The sequence below is a fragment of the Morus notabilis genome, unplaced genomic scaffold (genome assembly GCF_000414095.1).
Source record: "Morus notabilis unplaced genomic scaffold, ASM41409v2 Scaffold112, whole genome shotgun sequence".
Lineage (NCBI taxonomy): Eukaryota > Viridiplantae > Streptophyta > Magnoliopsida > Rosales > Moraceae > Morus > Morus notabilis.
The window spans coordinates 159,991-170,388 of record NW_010367100.1 but is presented as its reverse complement, the minus strand read 5'-3'; the positions used below and the strand labels follow the sequence as shown (position 1 = coordinate 170,388).

At 33.6% G+C, this 10,398-nt stretch overlaps 1 protein-coding gene across 1 annotated transcript; it reads left to right on the top strand.

The window, feature by feature from the left end:
- The first annotated feature begins 1,208 nt into the window (after positions 1 to 1,208).
- LOC21399822 (cytochrome P450 77A4) lies at positions 1,209 to 3,029 on the top strand. Its single transcript, XM_010111865.2, has one exon. It carries the CDS (start codon positions 1,333 to 1,335, stop codon positions 2,836 to 2,838), a length of 1,506 nt encoding a protein of 501 aa, XP_010110167.1. The 5' UTR covers positions 1,209 to 1,332; the 3' UTR covers positions 2,839 to 3,029.
- Positions 3,030 to 10,398: the final 7,369 nt, after the last annotated feature.

Genomic DNA, 10,398 nt, shown 5'->3' with positions numbered 1-10,398 from the left:
GACCATCGGCGGAGAATTTTCTGGTAGGATATGAAAAAAATTTTCACTGATACAACATCGTCAATGACGGATTTACTTGAGGACAACGACTATGAACCGCTTGAGCTCCAAATAAGGCCCGTATAGTTTTTATGGTTCGTCCTCACTGGCTTGTTTTTTTTTTTTTTTCCCTTGATTTTGCCCTCATTTACAATTAAGATTTTTTCCCTTTTTAATACCATAACCATCATTTTGATTCCTTTTCCGTTCTTAACTTCTCTATTCACTTTTTTTTCCCTAATGATATCTAATCAAATTTGCTTGTCTCTAATGAGTTATAAGTGTGAATTTACAGACACTTTCTAAAAAATCATGGGCTAAAAACTCATTTGAATCATATAATAACGAAGCATATATAATGACATGCAAAGTTTTCAAATATTAGAGATATATTTATGCAGTAATTATAATATGTTGATCAACGCGAAACAGAAAAGATAAACTTATTAGTCATTCAAAGTTATTGTCTTTGTTATGAATAAATTAAGTTTTTAATGTGGATGTTCACATTCCAAACATCCCTATGAAATAAATTATCTCCACTTTAATTATTATTTGTGTTTAGTATTTTTCAAAATCTTCATAGCCTCATATTTAGCACTCCATTTGTAGTATTTTATTGTTGTAACTCACGACTCTTAACCTCTCATACCTTTTGATTTTGGACTAATATATATATATATATATATATATATATATATATCCATTGAGAGCTCGTATTTGTAGATAACAAGATGATGCATTGTAAGAAAGTCTTTTCACTTTTTCACTATTTCTTTTGAGTCTGAATGTCTGATCTCTAAAACACTTTCAATTTAGTTTTCTTTTTCATGGGTGTCTTTAAAAATAAAATTAAAGATCCGCCATTTAATATACATATATTTACATCACAATTATATCACGTTAAAATAGTATGACAAATTAACCGAAAATTAATTTTATAGTTAAAAACTCTCTTACCCTACCAAAAAAAATTCACCTATAATTTACAAGCATTCAATTCCTGACCAACAATCAATGTGTAGATCTCGGGACAAAGGCCCACTATTGATCAAAGTGAAAGATAGAAACAGATATCTTATAATCCGTCTCATAATCCGTAACGACTTTCGTACACACCCACCTCTGCAAAATTTATGGTATAACCCTTCTCAAACAAGAGCCTTCAATTAATAATCTCAACTGTAAATTCATCCCATCTTCCAATTTTTATACCCCTCCTCTCTCTCAGTCCTCACTACTTACTTCTTCATAATCATCTCTCTCTCTCTCTCTCTCTCCTCTTCTCTTCCCATGGCTTCCCTCTCGTCCTACTACACCCTCCTAGCCTTACTAATCCCCATCCTGGTCTTCCTCCTCACCCGAAAGCCAAAATCGAAGCGGCTCAACCTCCCGCCGGGCCCGCCGGGGTGGCCCGTTGTCGGAAACCTCTTCCAAGTGGTCCGGTCGGGCAAACCCTTCTTCGAGTACGTCAGAGAACTCCGAGACACTTACGGCCCCATCTTCACTCTCAAGATGGGGACACGCACCCTCATCATTCTCTCCGATACCAAGCTCGTCCACGAGGCCCTCGTCGAGAAGGGCGCGATCTTCGCCTCCCGCCCGAGGGAGAATCCGACCCGGAACATCTTCAGCTGCAACAAATTCACAGTAAACTCCGCCGTCTACGGCCCGGTGTGGCGGTCCCTGAGGCGGAACATGGTCCAGAACATGCTCAGCTCGAGCCGGCTCAAGGAGTTCCGAGGAGTGAGAGAGAGGGCAATGGACAGGTTCATCGACAAGCTTTTGTCCGAGGCCAAGGCCAATGACGGCGTCGTTTGGGTGCTGAAGAACGCGAGATTTGCGGTCTTCGACATCCTCGTCAAGATGTCTTTCGGGATCGAGATGGACGAGGAGACGGTCGAGAAGATGGACCAAGTAATGAAAAAGGTTCTGATCACACTCGACCCGAGGATCGACGACTTTTTGCCGATCCTTGGGCCTTTCTTCGCGAAACAATGGAAGAAGGCATTGGAAGTGAGGAAAGAACAAACAGATTTCATTTACCCTTTTATTCAACAACGTAAAAGGGCGTTGGAGAATCCCGGTTCCGACAAGGCGGCGACGTCGTTTTCGTACCTCGACACGCTTTTCGACCTGAAAATCGAAGGCCGGAGCTCGGTTCCGACGAAAGACGAGCTTGTTACTCTCTGCTCGGAGTTTCTCAACGGCGGTACGGACACCACCGGCACCGCCGTCGAGTGGGGGATCGCTCAGCTGATCGCGAACCCCGAGGTTCAGAGGAAGCTCTACGAGGAGATCCAAAACGTCGTCGGATCGTCCGACCGGAAGGTTGACGAGAAGGACGTGGAGAAAATGCCTTACTTGGAGGCTGTCGTGAAAGAGCTTTTACGAAAACACCCTCCGACGCCGTTTTCCCTTACGCATGCAGTCACCGAAACGACGAAGTTGGCGGGGTACGACATACCAACTGATGCGAACGTGGATATATTTTTGTCCGGGATTTCGGATGACCCAAATGTGTGGTCCGATCCGGAAAGGTTTGACCCGAACCGGTTTTTAGGTGGGGAGCAAGGGGGTGGAAACGACATGACGATGTTGCCGTTCGGTGTGGGGAGGAGGATTTGCCCTGGACTGACTATGGCCACGGTGCACATTCACCTTATGCTGGCTAGGATGGTGCAGGAGTTTGAGTGGTGCGCTTACCCGCCGGGCAGCGAGATGGATTTCTCCGGCAAGACGGAGTTCACGGTGGTGATGAAGAACACGCTTAGAGCCGTGATCAATCGCAGGGGTTGATTAATTAGTTAATCGGTTTGTCTAGTTAAGTTTATGATGGGTTTTTCTTGGTTAATGATACAAGTATAGAGAAGGGTACAATGTGATTATTCATGATTATGCGTGGTGTACGTGTATATCCCTACTAGCTCTACAATTTTGTGGGGTTTTGTTTTTGATTTTTTATTGCTCTTTTTTTTTGGGTTAAGATTTTTGCGTTATGAATTTGTTTTGTTGGTCATTTTTCATTTTTTTGTTGTTTCGTTTTGTTTTGTTTTTTTGGTTTTGGTATTCTTTTCATCAATATGCTTACTTGGAGGATAAATTAAAGATCAATGGATATATCTTTGGATAATGTTGAGGATTTCTAATCGGATCTAAATCCGTTGTTTAATTTTTAGTGTTTTAATTGATATCTAACCAATTAAATTATACCACGTCATTTCATAATAAACACAAAAAAATAAATTAAAAAGTAATTTAAATTTTTTACATAACGTGACATAATTTAATTGATTAGATATCAATTAAACATTAAAATTGGTCAATAGATTTGAGTCCTTTCTAATCTCCTACCATTTAATGTGATAGTTTTCTATTTCAACTCTAATACAAATAATAGTGTACTAAATTCGTAAGAGTGCAATATTAAATACTACTAGCTAGCTAGGCTAGGCGCCGACTGACTCTGTTGAAAGAATGTTAAAACATTAGAGAATTTTTTTGTAAGACGAAGCTTTGGATTTATTTAGTAGGGTACATCATATAAAGAACAGTTTAAACTTCAAACTACCAAGTACCAACAACTTTTATTAAATGCTGTTAATTTTATATTTAATAATTATGATCCTGACGCGTTTACCCCCTAATAATAATCATGAAACATCAAGTGGTATAGATTTTGACTTTTCGCACACATACTGACATACATTGCATACCAAGTATCAACAATTATTTTTTTCACTGATTCGAGTTTAGAATTCGAATTTTATTATAATAAAATTTATTTAAAAATAGTCATATTTAATTTTTTTATTACAGTAAAAAATTCTCACATAACATTACATCCCAACTCAAATTAAAAACTCAAATTAACGAACTAAAAGGCTATATAAATATATACGTGATAGGATAATAATAGAATATATTTATATCATATACATATATATGAGTTTTTTTAAAAAAATATATGAGTTTTTAATTGTTATATTTTCATGATAATTATTAATTAAATATAAAAATTTAATAATATAGCGTGATAAATTTAATTTTCATAATTTTTTTTTAAACAAGAGGTTCCAGATGATTTCTCTATCAAACTTTTTTTTTTTGAGATCTTTTTCGATAGTTAATATACCACTAGGTTAGATTTTTTATTCGTTAAATCTGTATAAAATCATGAAAAACTTAAAAAATATACAAATTCAACAGTTAAAAAAACTTAACCTATTAGTACACTAAATATATAAAAAAATCTTTCGAGTCATCTCCTGATTAATGCTCAATAGACAAGAGTTTTTTTTTTTTTGAAATGACACTAGTCTTTTCGGCGTGTTCATTTAAGAGAAAAAAGAGCTTAGTTGGGGCTGCATTTGACTTCCCATGTGACATTCATAAATTTTAAGCAATCTAAATTTCACCACTTCTCAACCTCATGCTATTTTTTTTTTTTTGGGTGGAAATGCGTGATACTTTTCTATTTGCAAGTCCCTCTCTCTTTGATGAGCAAAAAAAAAAAAAAAAAGTCCTTTTCTCTTTAGGACCTTCTCCAGTCAACATATCGGTAAACCAGATTTTTTATTCGTTAAATTTGCATATTTTTTATCCGTTATATCTGCATAAAATCACTTAAAAATAAATAAAATATGTAGATCCAAATGTTAAAAAAATTTGATCTACCGATACTCCAGACGTACCAGAGGATCTTCTTTTTTCTTCTTATTTTGGTTTTTTTTCCCCTTTTCTTCATTTACCACAATTGAGTTCCCTTTCAATAAAATAAGAGAATTTAGTGTATGAAAAAAGGGTTTAGGTAAAGTCTCCAATTCGGTACTAGATTAGTGCGACACATGTATATTTTTTTATAAAAAATATGTATATTTCCTCTTAAAACATGTATAGTGTTTAGACAAATTATATGTGTCTCTCCACATTATACATATTTTAAGAGAAAATATATATATTTTTAAGAAGAAATATACATATTTTTAAAAAAAATATACATATTTTTAAAAGAAATATACATGTACCGTTCTAATCTGGTGCCGGATTGGAGACAATTCTAAAGATTTTATCATTATTGCATAGTTTAAAAATATTTATTTACCGCAGGAAAATAACCAAAAATACTATCATTTTATTTCTGACACTGTTATCTGTAAGTTATTTTTTTATGATCTATAAATTATTTATCTCAAATTATATTTCGTACTATGCAGAATTTTTTTTCCTCAACAAAAACCTATAAATCACAGCCTGCTGTGTATAGCACCACTAACATATTCAACAATAATATTTCTTTTTCAATAGTTTTTTTCTCAAACAAGAAAATACGCGCAAAAAGAAAATAACGATAACAACAACAGCACAGAAACTCTGTCGCACCACTGCCGGCCACAACGCGCCGACGTCTCCGGTCGTCACCGCCTACATCAAGCAGCTCGCCATTGCTCACAACCTCAGTTTTCGCCACCAAACTCCATCCACAGAGCGGAGACAAACCAAATCTCGTCTTCCTCCGTCGCACATCTTCAGTCACGATCTCGGCTGAAATCGCTGAATCTCGCAGCCAAACAACCGCGACAAACCGTCCCTCCGCCGTCTACAAGAGTATGTCTTCTTCGTTGCAGCTGTCATGAGGAAAGCTCATCGTTGTCGACTTCGTCCTCGATCGTTTTGTCAACGTCGTCTGAGTTCGCCAAGCCATGGATCTACACCGAAGCTGCGACGGATCTCTTTTTCTCTCTACAGATCTCCGCCGCCAACGATAGCAACATCTTTCCGTTGGCCATAACCGGAACTTCCGCCATGACTAGATCTTGTTGTCCAGATCTGTGATCTTTGAAGACACATATTAGAGAGAGAGAGGGAGAGAAAAAAAAGGAAAAAAAAAGATAAATTATACTGCGGTTTTTTTTAAACACCTATTTTCATAAATAATTAAACTTTTTTTTTATTTTACAAAAAAAGCCATTTTGTTTACGTGAGTCAATTAGCGATTAATCTATAAACCCTAATTAATCAGTAATTGACCCATAATCAATCATAATTAATAAATTTATTATTAATTTATCATGATTTATCATTAATAAACATGTAATTTATTAATTAAAATTGATTAATTATTAATTAATTATTAACTAATGTTAATTAATAATAAAAAATAATCAAGTTAATCACTGATAAACTATAGTCAATCATAGTTGACCGCATAATCAATTAGTGATTGACCGCTGAGTCAATTAATAATTAATCACTAAATTAATGAAAACTTTCATTTTTATAATTTTGTAAAATTTCGATCATTTATAAAAACATCTTTTAAAAAAGTTTATTTGTGCTGAAATCCAAAAAAAAAAAAAAAGTGGCATCAGAATTTATCAATGGCAAAAATAATAGGATTGGTAAAGAGAGTGGTTAAATTTGAAATTTTTTCTAATATAAATGTAATTGTTATGTAATCTAACACTTCAAAATTACTACACAACTTTTCCTCTTAAAATAATTACTACACAATTTCCCAATAAAAATATAAAAAAAGCATAAATGATAATAAATTTATATTGGACATATATCATCCATAAGTCATATATAGTAATGAGAGGCACATGAGAATTCGCAAGACAACCAGGACAAAACCTTCACCTGTCCCAACCGTTTCTGAACCTTCCATAGCTGTCGACAGCAGTGAAATTATGAGCCTGGTTGGTTTGAATTAAGGATGGTGTTTATTGGATTGGTTTATGGTTGTTCTTTTTTTCTTCTTTTTTTTTTAAACGTTTATATCATTACTCCTTATTCCTTTCCTGTAACGATAAAAACAAACAATAATAATAAAATTGCTAAATGGTACAATAATCACTGTTTATTAAAAATTAACACATTCTTTCTTGTTCTAACAACAAAACAAAAAAAAAACAAAAAAAACAAAAACACACACACACCTGTCACCTCTCTTATGTAGCAAGAACATATATATCAGCTATATATATTAAGATAAAAAAAAATATCAACTATATATATCAACAATACATGAGTGAGGACCTCTTTTTTCCTCACTGAAAAAGATAAGTGGTGTCCTCACATTCACATGAGCTTAGTGGACGTTAGTTTATTAATTCATATTAAAAGTTTAAGTTATTAAGAAATAAGCTAACACAATAATAGTTTTATACTTTAATATTCTCTCTCACGTGTGAAGTAAGACAATAAGTAATTGTGTGGGTAAATTAATTGGAAAGCCCAACATGTAAATATTTGATAATGAGCCTAAAATATATTAAAGATCTAACACGTGATAACAATTTAAATGAGGATAAAAAGTGCAATTATAAGAGTTTGAACTTAAAACTTCCCACTTTAATATTATGTTAGTTTACCAATCTATCCCAAAAATTTATGCTATTAAGAGGTGGACCAACAATAGTTTTATACTTTAACAGTGGCATTATGGAAATTTATTGAGACTATAGTTGAAAAAAAGAAAATTTTCAGATACTTTCATCAAATACCATCCAGTGCTTGCAAAGCCATCTCAACTCAAGGCATATTCGACAAGTTGAAAAGAAGTATAATTCTAACCTCAATAAGAATAATGGAAATTAATCCACACGTGTCAAGTTAGGGAGCCCCGATAAATCATTATTTTTTGTCACCATGCCACCATCACTTGTGGTGTGTGAGAGGTCAAATGTTCAAATCCGGGTGTTGCCTAATCAACAAAAGAATCAAAATATTTTATTTTAATTTTGCTGATATAACTTGTTAAATTTTTTTCCAGCAGAAGCAAGTAGAGGAAAAGGACTCTGGATACTTGCTTTTTAAGTATCTGGGGGGTTCTATTCTACTCTATAAAATATTGTAAATACTTTTGTTAGGGTTTAGGAAAAGATTATAGTCGTAAAAAAGAACTGGTAAATTTTGATATGATAGCCTTTCCACTACTAATGTAGTGTGATTGAGTCTTGAATTAGATTGGATAGCCGGACGGAGAATCAAATGAAATTTTTAGTTACGGAAAGAGTAGAAGAAGATCCCGTTCACTTCGTTGATTCGAGTTTAGAATTCGAGTTTTTCTACAGTAAAAAGCTCTCACAAACAATCACATCTAACTTTTTTACTACAGTAAAAAGCTCTCACATAAAATCACATCTCAACTCGAATTCTAAACTCGAATCAGCGAAGTGAACGGACCCTAGTGTACATAATCACGAAATACTATAGACTTTCCTACTAAAAATCAATTCCTAGCTATATTTGGTACTTTTGTGTATCACATTTATTGTAACTCTATCCTACCATTTAATAATGCGGGACTGAGCTTGGGAGAAAGCTTTAATTGGTGCTGAAGCTTTGCTGGTGCATCCATTACAAAAGGAAAAAAAAAGAAAAAAAACTGGAGGCTAGTAGATCAAGAATTCTTCATACAAGTATAGGATCTATCTTAAGCAAGCAGAACTAGTTTTCTATTAAATATTAATTTGAATTTTAAACTAAGTTTTGAATTAAATTTTAAGGTAAATTAAATGACCTTTCATTTTCCATCATCATAGGTAGGAATAGCTAAGATAGTGCTTTAATGTGTTACATAATAACTACAAAATAAAATAAAAAATTATGGGCTTGATTAATTAATCAAGTTGTTGGCTATTCATTGCAATTAATCAATAATGAACGCTAAAATAAAAAAGAAAACTAAAAATAACAAGAACACCAAAATCGGTTATTTTGTTATATGGCCAAAACTTTTTACAAAGAGTGAGTACGTAGGCCAACGGTGTTAAGCCAGTAAGTTGTCGTTTAGTTAAGAGTGAGTTATTGTGTTGGTTTCTTCACCGTTGGAGGTTATGAAAAGTCTCTTTCTATAATAAAGCGTTGGACAATTAGCTGAAATTCAGCGGCACCGTTAAAACATCAATTATATGTATTAAATACGTAAAATACAGCTAACAAAGATATACGATCCCAAAATGTACATACCAAGCATGGCAATGAAGTGTTCAAGTACTAGTTTAAGATGATGATCATAAATACACAGCAAAAATGGTTTTGCTGATCAAAGTGAATACAGTTCTATGTCGTCGTCAAATTATCTGTCACATAGCGGGTAATCTGTCACTCAATCTTAGTCATTGAGTCCTCAATTTTATGAGGATTAATTACAAAACTCCTCCCTAAATTTGTAAAAGAACAATTTACTTTAAAATGAAAATTAAACATATGTATAATTAACTAACATTTAAAAAAAAATGTTATTTACTTTAAACATAAATATAAAATATGCTATATTGTGCGTTTTCCCTTTTGAAATAATAAGTATATCTCGAGATATAGCTCGTTGTTAACTGCCAACTAAGGCTCCGTTTAGTTAGAGGGATGAGGAGTAAAAAGGATGAAGAAAATTATAATAATTCTTTATGTTGTTTGGTAAGATGGAGAGAGAGTTGAAAAGATACATAACAATTCTTTGTTAAATTACTATATTATCCATTTAAACTTTTGGTTAATAATTTAATCAAAGGGTAAAATAGTCTTTTAAGGTTAAAAATGGATGGATTGCTTGAATCCTTCCATCAATGGAAGGGTCCAATTTGGTTGGTTATAACGGAGAGCACATCCCTCCACCTATCCTCTCCCTCCAACTCTCCCTCTAACCAACAAGAGATTGGACCTCTCCTTCCATCCCTCTCCCTCCTACCAAACATACTCTAACTCTCTTGCTTGTCTTGACTTTTTTTTTATTTATATTAAAGTTGGTTTTGACTTGTTAATGGATCCACTTATCAATTCTTTAATTTTGTACGTTACAGACAGCCTTCTAATTAAGCAAATAAATTATATCCAAGAGTTATATGTTATTATATAAGCACGTAAGCTTCTCATCTGATTGAGTGATTTAAATCTCCTGATAACGCCTCTTTGGGAGAAAAAAAAAAGTGTCATACCTATTTTAGTACAAGTTTATTAAGAGGGGAAAAAAAAAAAACAATTACACATATACATCTATGTATAAAGCAAGTATACGTATACGAATTAAACAATATGTATAAAGCATGTATGTGTATATGTATACGTATATTTATCGTCTGCGTCCCATAGGCCTTATATATTGAGAACTAGTTTCAAATTATGTATTGTTCATTCACTCTATGATATAATTAAGGTCTAGATGGAACTGAGCAGATAACTGAATATCCTTGCGCTGGCAAAAACATATAATTTAAGGCCACTTAGTTGTTCAACTAGGTGAAGTCTAGCCTTGCTTGGTTGGTAGAAGAGAAAGCAAGAGGAGGAAATTTGAGGTTATTTGAAATTTGATATCTCTCACACAATTTATTCCTTCCTTTATATATATATATATAT

Coding starts and splice junctions, on each gene's coding strand:
- LOC21399822 (XM_010111865.2), top strand. CDS start 1,333: ATGGCTTCCCTCTCGTCCTACTACACCCTCCTAGCCTTACTAATCCCC.